Genomic DNA, 13,257 nt, shown 5'->3' on the forward strand with positions numbered 1-13,257 from the left:
TTATATTGGAAGTCATGATAACTTGTTGATGTCCTCCATTTTAGGTTAATTATCAGTCCGTTTCCTCCATTTTATGGTAAAGGGCTTAGTTAATATTAGTATATGTTCTCATAAATTATATTTCAAGATGATATTGTTTTTAATCTGTATTTCTTATAGCATTTTATGGTAATCTCTCCTTGTAATATTTATTTCTTTGATATTATTCAAAGATGCCACAAATGCCTTCTGAGGAATAAATGTAATTTTTTTTTCTGGTTCCCGGCAGAGTTCTCTGGTGGACATCCCTTTGAAGAATTACTACAGATATGTAGTTCCAACAATGGATATCAGCAGTGTATTTTGTTGTTTAGAGACCAAATTTCAGCTTGCATGTGGTGTCTTAGTTATGCTATGATTTTGCAGGATGACTTCAGCAGTACAGATTATACAATCAATGGCCCTAAAGCATTTTTTGCCAATATGCCATTATCCAAAACCCTCACTATGAATCTCGATGTGCCTGAGCCATGGCTTGTTGAGCCTGTTATTGCTGTGTATGTTTCTTCCATTACCTGTTGTATAAGAATTGATGTCAGTTTTTTGAATCTGTGTGTGCATCTTATTAGACTAACTTGTTTACATTTGATCTTTTCTTGGTCTGGTCTGGTTCTTTCAGACATGACCTGGATAATATTTTGCTTGAGAACCTTGGAGACACAAGGACATTACAAGCCGTGTTTGAACTTGAGGCTCTTCTTTTAACTGGTAAATTTGTGTGTAGGTGCATTTTGATATTTTTGCGTGTTATCAGTGATTGTTATTGTTCTTACCAATTAACTATCATTGATCAGGTCATTGTTCAGAAAAAGATCATGATCCTCCTAGAGGCCTTCAGTTAATTCTTGGGACTAAAAGTACACCTCACTTGGTTGATACCCTTGTGATGGCCAATTTGGGTTATTGGCAAATGAAAGTCTTTCCTGGGGTTTGGTATCTACAACTTGCTCCAGGTAGAAGTTCTGAGCTCTACCTTCTGAAGGAAGGTGGTGTTGGAAGTCAGGACTCGCCTTTGTCAAAACGTATCACTATAAACGACTTACGAGGTAAACTAGTTCATTTGGAAGTAGTGAAGAAAAAGGGCAAAGAGCATGAAAACTTGTTGATTTCTTCTGATGATAACCACTTGCAAGATGGAAAAAAAAGTGAGTTCTCACTGCCATTTATTGAATTGTTTCCCTCAAACTACATGTCACTAAACAAGGTTTAGCAGCTGACTAGGTACAAATGTATGATGTGAAATCTGAAAACCATTTTCTTGTTGAATTCTTCAGGGAAATCATGACAGCTGGAACTCCAACCTTTTGAAATGGGCTTCTGGCTTTATCAGTGGTGGGGAGCAGTTGAAAAAGAGTGAAAGCACTTCAGTGGTGACTCTCTCTCTCTCTCTCTCTCTCTCTCTTTCTCTAATATATATATATATATATATTTTTTTTTTTGATCAGAAACAAAGAAGATTATATTAATAAAAGAACAAATACAGGGGAGAAAAAAAGAGACAATAGAAAGAGAAAAAACCAAGGAAGGATGAGAGGTCCTTCCTACACAAATACCAAGGAAAAACACCCAACAAAAACTCTTATATATATATATATATATATATATATATATATATATAATATGCAAACCCTCCCTCTTCTTGTGACTCCAGTCACTCTTAATTTGAGTTCCATTGGAGACTATTAGTGGATTCTAAAGCTCCTAATTACTGCAATTTAACTTTCCACTAGGTTTCTCTAGTTTTAGATCATATAGTATATAAGACTTTTGCCATGGGTTCTGCTCTAGTTGTAACTCAGGTATCATTGATTAAATGCATGATACAAGTTCATGCTCTCATTAATTTTGGTGTTGTGTTTTGCAGTATTGAGAATCTACCCTCAAAATCCTTCTAAGGGAACACAATCCCCAACAAAAAACTCATGGGATCAAGTTTCCCTTGTCTAACTTACACCTTTCAGTCATGGGAAACCCCAGCCAATCTAGGGTCTCTGTGATAAGGAAACCACCACATCTTTCTTTATATGCTTAATTTTGCAATCCTGATTTAAATGCCAAGGACCTCTCCCATTGGATGAGAACCTTGATATAACAACCTAAGAATCCCCCTTCCCAATAAGATTAGAAATCATCATGGAAGAAGCAATCTTTAGGCCCTCTAAAGGGCTGCTAACCAAAAAAAGGTCAAAATCCCAGCCTTAATAGGAAGCCAAATGCAGCGGACGTATAATAAGCTCAATAAGAAGTCCACTATCATCCTTAATACCCCCTTGAAGGTCCATCTTGCACAAGTTAACTGAGGAACACCCTTCAAAATTAAACTTAAGAAGCCTTATGGGAGTCCACTGGAGAATAGAGCTCCCTTTCTTATCTTCTAAGAAAATAGCTTCCCAACCCATAGCGGTGAAGCTAAATCGATGAACAAGGATCTCTACTAATTGAAATCCATAGGGTGCTTTTTCTCGTGTATACTTCCATTTGAAAGGTACTAATGTAGGGAAGCTTGGATTACTTCGTTCTTTAACCCTACATCTCATAGGGTGCATGCATACTATTTCTAAGGCTCTCTAGATCTAAGTAGTGGAAACATATGACGATAAAAACCAATAACAACTATAGATTTAGATATTTTGAGTCATATCTGTGATCTGGATGTTCCTAGATTGATTCTAATCTGATGAAGATAGTTCGTAGGCATTGTAGATCTTGTCTGGACCCAACAATCTGCTACCCGATCTCTCCTTTCACTGATCTCTGGTACAAGAGAAGGGTGGTCTTCTCTTTTTCGAGGGGAGATTAGGTTTTTCTGGAGTCTACAAGACAAGGATGCAAAAGTGAAGCCCTAAGCCCCTAAGGGGGTTTGTATAGGCTTCCCTATGGGTTTAAGTGACTTGAGCCCAACTTGGCCTTAGGTCACTTAATCTAGCCCACTTGGGTTCTAATTAATTAATTAGCTATATTGGGTTCCATTAATTAATTAACCTAATCCAAAAAGACCATTCATAAGATCTAATGCAACTTTAGGTTTTTACCAAAACGCCATTAGCACACTTATGAATTGCAAACCCATTATCCCCTCAAACAAACATACCACCATGAATCAAGAGCTCAAACCAAGACCATTGAGACCCATAGGAAAATGCTAAGTCCTTTTGAAACCAATTTTGAAGTTGACTCAACACTTTACTAAAGAGAGACAACTGCACTCTAGTCTCCTATGATATTATAACGAGACAAATCTCGGGTTTGTAACCTATTATCCACCACATGCAGACTCCCCATGAATTGGTATGAGTAATCTAATGAGGTATGTGCTAACATCCTTTCAAGATTACCTTTAAGATCTTTGAGTTACAGATCCTCTTATTATATGATCAACTAATAAATTCTAACTCACAAAGAGCATATGTTAAATTCTACTTAATAAATTACTATGACCATAGATTTCCTTAACATATCAATCACCTAAGGAGACATGCTGTTATAATCCCATGAAATATTATGGTGCTTTTGTCAAGAATGCCTGTTGCTATTGACCTCCATCAACAGTAATACAATCTGTAGGGAACATATAACTACCTTAAAGGTCTCACCCATAAGTCAAGCCTTTTATTGAGTTTAGCACATGCTCAATATTTTTTCAAGGTTAACAGTTCATATAGTATAGGAGTTTGGTGAATCATGACTACCTGATAGCTAATGTCATGATTCACAATAAGTTCTATCTAATATGTAACTATATACACTAGTGTACTTACTATGGGAAAACCATCCCAATGACTAAGACAAGTTATCCCTTCAATTAGGAGGTAGTGCTATACAACCTTTGTTGGATTACCCAAATCCATGAATCGGTTGTGAACTACTTGTCATCTTGCAAAAACCCATAAATTGGATTTTTTGTACAACTCCTAATGCACCTAAGTTATGTACAATACAAGTGATGGAAGCATGAATGCTCAAATAACCAATTAATACAAATAGGATAGTAAAGGGAACCAAAATCATAAATAAATAAATAAATTTATTAATGAAACTAAATCTGTTATATTATGTCATGTTTTCTAAGGCTCTATCTTAATAGCTGACAAGAAGGGGCTATAATCCATGTATACATGAGTATACAAGGCATGCAAATGCAAAATAATGAAGGAAAAAATTAAAGGCATGACATAGTCTTAACTATGACATCCCAAAGTAGCTACAGACTTTAGGAAGGAAAGATCGCCGATTTCTTTAATAATACTAGACCACAAATACTAGTGCCATAAAGAAACTACCCTTCACAGCTCATTCTGACCTCTTGAGGCCTTCAAAAGGTCTTCTGTTTACTTTATAACATTTTTATACACCCTTGAAGATCACTCATCCTTCTTGTACTTGTCTTAAGATAAGTGAAGGTGGTTGTTTCTATTAAAAAAAAGGTTCTTCTGTTTAACTCTTCCTAAATGGACCAAAGCAAGCATGATAAGAGCTTCATCCATGCCAATTTCACATATTATTCAGTGTTCTCTATATGATGTTTAAAATTCTTGCATTCCTTGCCAACTGGAGGACCCTAATAGTTCTGAAGTACTCTACTTCTCACCTCCTTACTAAAGCCATCATAGGAGATATCATTAATCAAATCTCCTTAGAACACCTGAGACAATCCTAGCTAGATTAAATAACATCTTCCATAACAATTCTGAAGAGGTACAGCAAAGGATTTGGAGGTAAACAAAATCCTCCTCTCCTTGGTCCACCCTTGTTAGGATTGATAAGGACAAGTGTTTTGAAGAAAAATAGAAAAGGAAAACCCTCATTTCAGTCATGAAGATTCTTCCAAAAATCAAAATTTCAAGTTGTTAATAGACAATAGATGTTAACTTGGAATCTAATTTGTGGAAGAAATTACCTTTCCAGCTTTATTACTCTAGTCCTGCATGCCCATAATGTGACCGTCATGATATGCTGTATATTCACCTGTCATGGTTAAATTTTTTGGCATGACTAAGAATTTTTCATTTATGAATCTCCAACATTGTATCTTTTTCAAAATTAGGCATCGATATCAATTCTAATTAGTGGATATTTTTTTTACTAAGCTTTTGGATGGTGATTGGTGGGACATTTTTTTTTTAAAAAAAAAAATTCTTTATTTTCAGGGACATGGAAAAGGTGGAAGACGTGGGAAAACGATTAATATTTTTTCCATTGCTTCTGGACACTTGTGAGTGTTTCCTGTCTTTCTTCTTCCAGCCTTCTTTTTAATATTTTTTTCTTTCTATATTTCTCTGAACTTGGACAATGATTTTACTTGTTTGTTAAAATCTTGTTATATTTAATATTGAACAAATCGCATGTTGAGAAATAGATTTATACACTGTACATATATATATATATATATATACATGAAGGAAACTAATGAACATACAGTGAAGGAAACAAAGATCAAGATCCTGGAAAGTGTCATTTTTATGGCCTGCAGAACAATAATGAACTGACCTCATGTTAATATTCAATATGTTATTTTTTTTTTTTTTTTGATAATCGTGGATGTCTGGGCCAGCTTACGCGCACCTCGACTAATCCCACGGGGCCCTGAAGTTAATGACCGGGTAAACCTCCAGTGGCCCCGAGGGGACTCGAACTGTTAATATTCAATCTGTTATACTCTTATCAACACTTAGTGCAATTACTGAAATTTAAGAAAACAACTAAATCTTGAACATTTTCATATTAAATATGTAATTTTACACAAGAGCTTCCTAGCACTTTTGCCCTAGGAAATTGAACTAAAATTTATATACGATTTTTCCATTGCTTTTAAAGCCAAAAGGGTGAGGTAAGGGAACCTTACTTCTTCTCAGGCTATGGGTTATCATTTTTGTATAAGATATAAAAAATGATGAATGGAGTAGGGTTGGAAATTCTTCACATGATTCATAAACATGACTTGAAAATGACACAACATTATTGGTTTAGGTTAAATGTAATTGTGTTTGTAATGCTCTTGTCAACTGACTTTACTAATTTATTAAATAAGTCTTTTTGAAGCTAGAGATGTCCAACTTGTTCTACCTGTTTTGACCCACTTAACTAATCTGTGCTATTTTGATACGACTACAACTCAACCTGTATATGACTCATTTTAATTTTTGTATTATTTAAGCACAATTAGGACTTGGCTTGTATTTTAAGCCTTTTTGCCTCATAATCTATTTTTTAAAATCTCAAAAAGAAACAGGAATTCTTATTGATATGCATTAATTTTATTATTTTTCAATAAATTAATTGACAAAACAAGTCAAATTGTAGTTTTATTAGTTTGAAATATCAAACAGGTTAAATGGGTTATAACATGTAAGTTAACCAGTTATGTGTGAACTATAACAAGGCTTGATCCAACTCGAACTAATCCAACCTGTTTGTTTAATGAGTTATGCACATTGGATCATGTTATCCATGTAATCAACAGGATGTTTTTGTGCCAGAGAATTTTAACCCAAATATTAAATGGGCTGTATATGAGTTGGGCAGATTTCTTTAGAATATCCTTGACACAGTTTGAGCATGACATTTCCATTTCTACAGGGAGGGAGTCTGTGCGTTAATTCCTGTTTATGTTTTGTTTATTTGTAGTACCAGAAATTGCTCTGCTAATATTTAATGGTTTGCTTTCTGCAGATATGAACGTTTTCTGAAAATCATGATACTAAGTGTCCTGAAGAACAGCAATCGCCCCGTTAAATTCTGGTTTATAAAGAACTATCTTTCTCCTCAATTTAAGGTTGCAACCATTTTCTTTCACTCTTCTTTTAGTGTTTTGATCGTCGTTGTTTTCTTCTAAATTAAATGTAGTCAATTTCTTATGGGGAAACTCTCTTTTGTTGTTAACTTTCAATGCAGGATGTAATTCCACATATGGCACAGGAATATGGTTTTGGGTATGAGTTGATTACTTACAAATGGCCAACATGGTTGCATAAGCAGAAAGAAAAGCAGCGAATTATCTGGGCATATAAAATCCTGTTCCTTGATGTTATTTTCCCACTTTCTTTGGAAAAGGTAATTTGGTTTCAAGCCCTGCTTAAACATAGAGTGCTGCCTTGTTTCCATTTCATTCATCTTCTTATGCTTTCCAACTTCACATGCATGTATAGCTTTTCACCATCTATCAATGTGTATATCTGCAGGTTATATTTGTCGATGCCGATCAAATTGTCAGGGCAGACATCGGAGAACTCTATGACATGGATATAAAAGGAAGACCACTTGCATATACACCTTTCTGTGACAACAACAAAGATATGGATGGATATCGATTTTGGAGACAAGTAGATACCCTTCAATATCATCCTCTTTTATGTTTGGGTTCATGGTTCTATTAAGCATGCCATTGAAATGCTGATTGATCTAATTGTCCTACTTTATTGGCTTATATTATCCCTTATTTTTTGTTGAACAGGGTTTCTGGAAAGATCATTTGAGGGGGAAACCATATCACATCAGGTAAATAACTGATTTCATTAATTTCTTCATTTCATGTATTGCTAGAATTCTTCGAGAAAGAACTACAGTTCTGACATGTGGCATACTTCCTCCAGTGCTTTATATGTTGTTGATTTGGTGAAATTCCGAGAAACTGCAGCGGGAGATAATCTAAGGGTTTTCTATGAAACTCTCAGCAAGGATCCGAACAGTCTATCAAATCTTGATCAGGCAAGTCACCATTTTCATGATCATCAGTATCATCTTCTACTCTCAGTTCCTTTAATAATAATTCAATATATTAGCTTTATAAATTTCACGAGTTTTGTAAATTCTCCCTGTTCTATATTGACTCAATAATGAAGCATCTTAGTTTATCAATGGTGCAAAACAGAAAGAAGGGCCAAACCCACATCACACTGTGAGAACCAAGTGGGTTACCCAAAAAAATGCTGTCAACAAAATATGAAAAATCCCACCCCCAACATTGTTAGACCATGGTTCTCCATATAGAAACAGAGACCTCAAAAGTATCTGGTTGAGACTGGAGAAAGTTTCAATTCTTCGGAGATTTTTCCCTACCTAAAAGAGAAGTCATAAATTCATTATGGAGCCTTTTCCAGTCTCAGTCAAGTTCTAAAATGACATTTTTTTGAAACTGATCCTATACATTCAAGATAATGAGCTAGTTTGAAACGCTATGGAAGCCAAACATGACTCATTTCAATTACTTTACAGGTAAATGAATTTGGTTCCAAGGAACATTTTTTCACTTCTTGAACAAATTACGTCCAATCTTTCAATTTTGATCAGAACTTGGCATTGTTAAAGACAACTGGTGCGCAACTTAAAGGGAAAGACCACTTAGAAGGAAGCCATATTGGTCCATGTCACACTCGATATCAAACTTTGAGATAATTTTTTCTATTTCATTACTATCACCTTAAATTACCACCTGTGTACAATTCGTCACTTCTATGTTGTCACCAAAATGACATTTGAGTCTGGTGTGTGGGTTAATGTGATTTAATTTTAATGAATACTCATTTTTATTATGTTAGACAAAGAAAGAGAAATGAGTTTGATATTGAAGAAGGCAGGGGAAGAAAATTAATGGGACTCATGGTGACTCGTGAAATTGATATGTTTTCTTCCAGTCTGTAAGATAATGATATTTTAGTTCATTTTGTTAGGACATAGCAGCCCTTAAACACATATCAATTTAGTGCATTCACATAAAATTTTAGCAAACAAGTTGGTCATGTATTATGAAAAGATCATGCTACCTGATAAAATCAGAAACATTTATAAAAATCCTGTAGTGCCCTATCTAAAAAAGTCTATTTAGCTGGTATCAAGATTCTTGTGATGTGTTCCAATTCCTGCGCAAAATACAATGGGGCTATGTTTGTAACGCTGGATTAGAGAATGGGATTGAGAAGTCAATTCCATCTCCTATTCATTCATGTCTTCGGATTGTTTTTTTAGAATGGGCATCTGAATAAAAAATGCATTAAATTCATTGTTATAGAAATCAAATCCTACTTTCACTAGGATTTTGATTCCTTGCTTCTACATGGTATTATGATTCCACTCCATTTCCCATCTTATTTTCGTTCCTATTCTCTCATGCCAAATGCACTCTGAATTCATTCAAGCTCCTTACAACATCTGAATGCTCCATCATTTTATCTTTTTATGTTCTGTTTGCTTGATTATTATTTTCCAAATAATATGCATTGCTCTGATAGCCATCCACATTTCAGGATCTTCCAAACTTTGCTCAGCATACGGTGCCCATCTTTTCACTTCCCCAAGAGTGGTTATGGTGTGAATCATGGTGCGGAAATGCTACAAAATCCAAGGCAAAAACCATTGATCTTTGCAACAATCCCATGACAAAGGAACCCAAGCTTCAGGTAAACATTCATATCCTTGAGCTTATCTTCCCTCTCTTCAAATAACTGTACCACCACCGTCATCACTTCTTTCCCTTTCCATTTCTGTTTGCTCTTTGTCATTCTCCCAGGGTGCTAGAAGAATAGTCCCTGAGTGGCAAGATCTTGACTTCGAGGCAAGACAATTCACTGCAAAAGTCTCAGGGGAGGTGGACCCCCAAGAGCCAGTCACACCTCCTAAACAATCACAGGATCCAATCACTGACAGTTCACCTGAAGAAGATGACCAGGAATCTAAATCAGAGTTGTGATGAATATCCACCATTTTCAGTTCATTAGAACATTTTGATGGGAAACCCAAGGCATTATCCCATAATATAATTTATCCCAAGAACATCCTCCATTTCAACCTTGAAACTGTATGCTTAGGGATTTGCCAGGCACTCCCAACTGGAAGGAAGAAGCAGGCAATGCAGGAGAAGGAATTCATAGGTTGCAGCAGTGGGAAGACTATCAACTGAGGAGGAGATCTTGAAGGATTCTATATTATATCATTCTTGATATGAACTCTGTGTAACAACTGATTATTGATAAATATTGTCTTTTGCCTTGGGGTTAAGAATCCATAGGGAGGTTTCAGTAACTGTGAAGAGGTAGGCTGAGATATTTTGGAGATATAAAAATTTTGAACTGTTAATTTATCTGGAAATTCTTGCAAAGAAGAATGCAAGAAATTTTTGTTAGATATTCCACATTTGATAGCAATAAGTATAAAGTTTTGTACTCAATGCTGGAATTCTTGGTTTCTCGTCTTTGATTTTATTTGACTCAGGGTAATTATTCATGGCACACATCTATGTATTTATTCATACTGGGTCATCTGGAACAAGGTAGAAGAATACAAAATAAAGCCATTTCCAATTTGGCAAGGTAGAATGGAAAATACCATATGAGTCCAATGGTAGAAATTTGATAAAAGCTAGTGATTTAAAAGTAAAAATCCTTAATATTTGGTAGAATGGTGTTTGTTTTTTTACTTCATTCTAAATAGAATCTTAATACTTAATAGTGTTAAATATTAGGTTGTTTGTTTTTGTAGTATTTTATTTCTATTAAGTATTAAAAAGTAAAAAAAATCAATATGTTATTTTTTCTATTTAGAAAAAGCTAAATATTTTGGTTTTTTTCTATTTAATAAAAAGTTTATAATAAGTCATGAAAAAGTAGAAAAACAAACAATCTAAATTCTAAAACTATATTACTTTCAGCAAAAAACTAAAAAAACATTTTAGTTTATGTTTAGTTCTCAAAAAATGCGAAGGAAAGAAAGAAAAATGGTAAAAAATAGAAAAGAAGGTTTTTTCATGTTGGGATGTTTTATGAAAAATACGAAGAAAAATTAAATATAATTAAAAATTTATTTATTTTAAAATTATTTAATTTTATATGAAAAAGTTAAAATAAGTGAAATAAATTTAAAGTGGAATATAAAAATAATTTATTAATTTAAATTTATTTTTTTCTTTTTTTTATATATTTTTCATATTTATTTTCTTTTTCTTCCATTTTCTTTCAATTTTTTTTCAAAAACCAAATATAATATTAATTTTTCAAAAATTATTTTTTTATTATTTATTAAAATAATATAAAAATGCTTCTTTGGTTTATATCTAAACATGAATTGATATTTTATAAAAAGGAAAAGTAAGTGTTTTTTTACAAAAATTTAAATTATTATACAATAGAAGATACCAGTCAACATGGACCAATTGATTGAATTGTTGCAAGGGTGGGCCTCATAAGTAATGTTGCAGTCATTAGGTTTAGAATAAGGTGTGCCCTTTGAACTTTTTATAATTTAATCAACCTTATCATCATTATTATTACCATTATAATTATTGATTTCACATCCACCACATAGTGACACCCTTTAAGGATAATACATATTAATGATATTGATTGAATAAAGCACAAAGGGAGAACTAACTATTAAATATATTTATAAATAATTTAGTATTTGATTATGTTAACCTCGTGTTTTGTTCTCAAATATAACATGCGATAGATAATATATTCTATCCCATATGTGGTGAGTGTTGGGATAAAATAAAGGATCTCCTTATCCTAAATCGAGATATGAGATACATATATTCCATGAATCATCAAGTTGCTTTTTTTTTTTTTTGTTAATTTTCTATATTAATCATTTCGTAAAATGAAATATTGACAATTTTTTTTTATTAAAGATTGAAAAATATGTATAAAATATATAGTAAAATAAATACTAATATATGTATTATTTAATATAATATTTAATTTATACGAATTGTTTTATATATTTAATAATATAATATTTTTTATTTATAGGTAATTTAATAATGGATATTATTAATAAAGAAATAAAAAAACTACTAACTAAATTATAAATTATAGAACGATGTCCAAATAATACTAAACATGTGGGAGATTTTATACCTTTTTTTAATAGCAACTATGTGATGCAATATCATCTTTATTTTAAATGATATTATAAAATAATATATTTTCTATTTCATTTGTTTATTTTTTGTTCAAATAAAATAAAAGTTTGAAATATCTCACTGAAGATAGTATCTTACATCATGTTTATTGGATATAATATTTGACTAGAAATGATATCACTTACATTTTGTGTCTATTGGATATAATATTTGACTAGAAATGATATCACTTACATTTTGTAAAGTGATATACGATATTGTCTGATATTAATATCTTATTCTATTATATTCAATCAATTACATGTAGCATAAAAAAATTAATTTGAATTTTATGTGAAGAAGAAAGTTTGAAGTACAATCACTTGATTCAAAATTAAAATCTCAAAACCTAGATCCAACATAAACTCCAATGAACTTCTTTTTCAGGCTTGAGCCTATGATTTTCTTAGTAGCTTATCTTTCTAGTTTCTAATTTTATTTATTTATTTTGTTTTTTTGATTGACTTGCATGATTTACCTTCGGTTTTATACGTCAAGTCAGCTAGTACCTCAAGCTGTTGATTGACCAAAAGGAAGATGTGATCAAATGCCTACGGCTATCCTTGAATTTGGAGGCTATGGCCTAAGCCTAAGTTGAGGAGTCCGTCTTGGTCATGGAGAAAAAGCTAACTAAGAAATCCAAGGCATTATCAATTTCCATGGCTGCATTCCAATTATCAACTTCCATTTTGCATGCATAGAATGAAGCCTTTTTAGGTAAGGTTTTTAGGTTGCGTGGAGGAGGTGATGACCCTTTAGAGTATAGCTTACTCTGCTAAAGCCAAGCTAGAGGATGCTCGTTCATGACTTGTTTCTTTGGAAGACCAACTTCATTTGGGTTCCGAGGAAGGGGGGGGGGGGGGGGGGGGGGGCAATCCATTTGATCCAAAGATGAAATGTATATAATTTTAGAGAAGCAGACTTGCACGATTGAGTCACTTAATATGGATGTCACAAAGGCCTATGTGGATGTGTTGGCTACCTAATCTTGCTTGACTAAAGTGTACTTTGCTCAAGTGAAGTTGATCTTCAAGTTTGCAAACTTACGAATTGCACCTAGGTTTTGGCATAGATTTGTGAGGACAATAATGAAAACAATGCATAGATGATTGTTCTTCTTTGTCATGCTTTGTCAACATTTGGTAGCTATAGGTTATTCCAAGTGGGTGTTGGAATGACTTGGTATCCCAGGCTAAATGCCTTTAAAGGTTTAGTTGCTAGGGGCAGGTATGATATGGTGATTATAGAGAGATGCTTCATATGGAATGACTTTGTAATCCAATGCCGTTGAGGGTTTAGCTACCAAGAGCAGGTTATAATAGGGTTGT

General features: G+C 33.3%; 1 protein-coding gene across 1 annotated transcript; it reads left to right on the forward strand.

Annotated features, from left to right (window-relative positions):
* Positions 1-409: 409 nt before the first annotated feature.
* On the forward strand, positions 410-10,155 carry LOC117910630 (UDP-glucose:glycoprotein glucosyltransferase-like). Its single transcript, XM_034824733.1, has 12 exons — positions 410-536; positions 659-747; positions 834-1,184; positions 1,314-1,409; positions 5,187-5,251; positions 6,709-6,811; positions 6,931-7,089; positions 7,218-7,358; positions 7,490-7,533; positions 7,629-7,743; positions 9,279-9,431; positions 9,542-10,155. The coding sequence occupies exons 3-12, from the start codon at positions 1,155-1,157 to the stop codon at positions 9,719-9,721; spliced, it is 1,086 nt and encodes a 361-aa protein (XP_034680624.1). The 5' UTR covers positions 410-536; positions 659-747; positions 834-1,154; the 3' UTR covers positions 9,722-10,155.
* Positions 10,156-13,257: the final 3,102 nt, after the last annotated feature.

The sequence above is a fragment of the Vitis riparia genome, unplaced genomic scaffold, assembly GCF_004353265.1.
Source record: "Vitis riparia cultivar Riparia Gloire de Montpellier isolate 1030 unplaced genomic scaffold, EGFV_Vit.rip_1.0 scaffold793_pilon_pilon, whole genome shotgun sequence".
In the NCBI taxonomy this organism is placed as follows: Eukaryota; Viridiplantae; Streptophyta; class Magnoliopsida; order Vitales; family Vitaceae; genus Vitis; species Vitis riparia.

Coding starts and splice junctions, on each gene's coding strand:
- LOC117910630 (XM_034824733.1), top strand. CDS start 1,155: ATGATAACCACTTGCAAGATGGAAAAAAAA. Junction 7,534..7,628: donor GGGAAACCATATCACATCAG/GTAAATAACTGA, acceptor TACTTCCTCCAG/TGCTTTATATGTTGTTGATT. Junction 9,432..9,541: donor CAAAGGAACCCAAGCTTCAG/GTAAACATTCAT, acceptor TCATTCTCCCAG/GGTGCTAGAAGAATAGTCCC.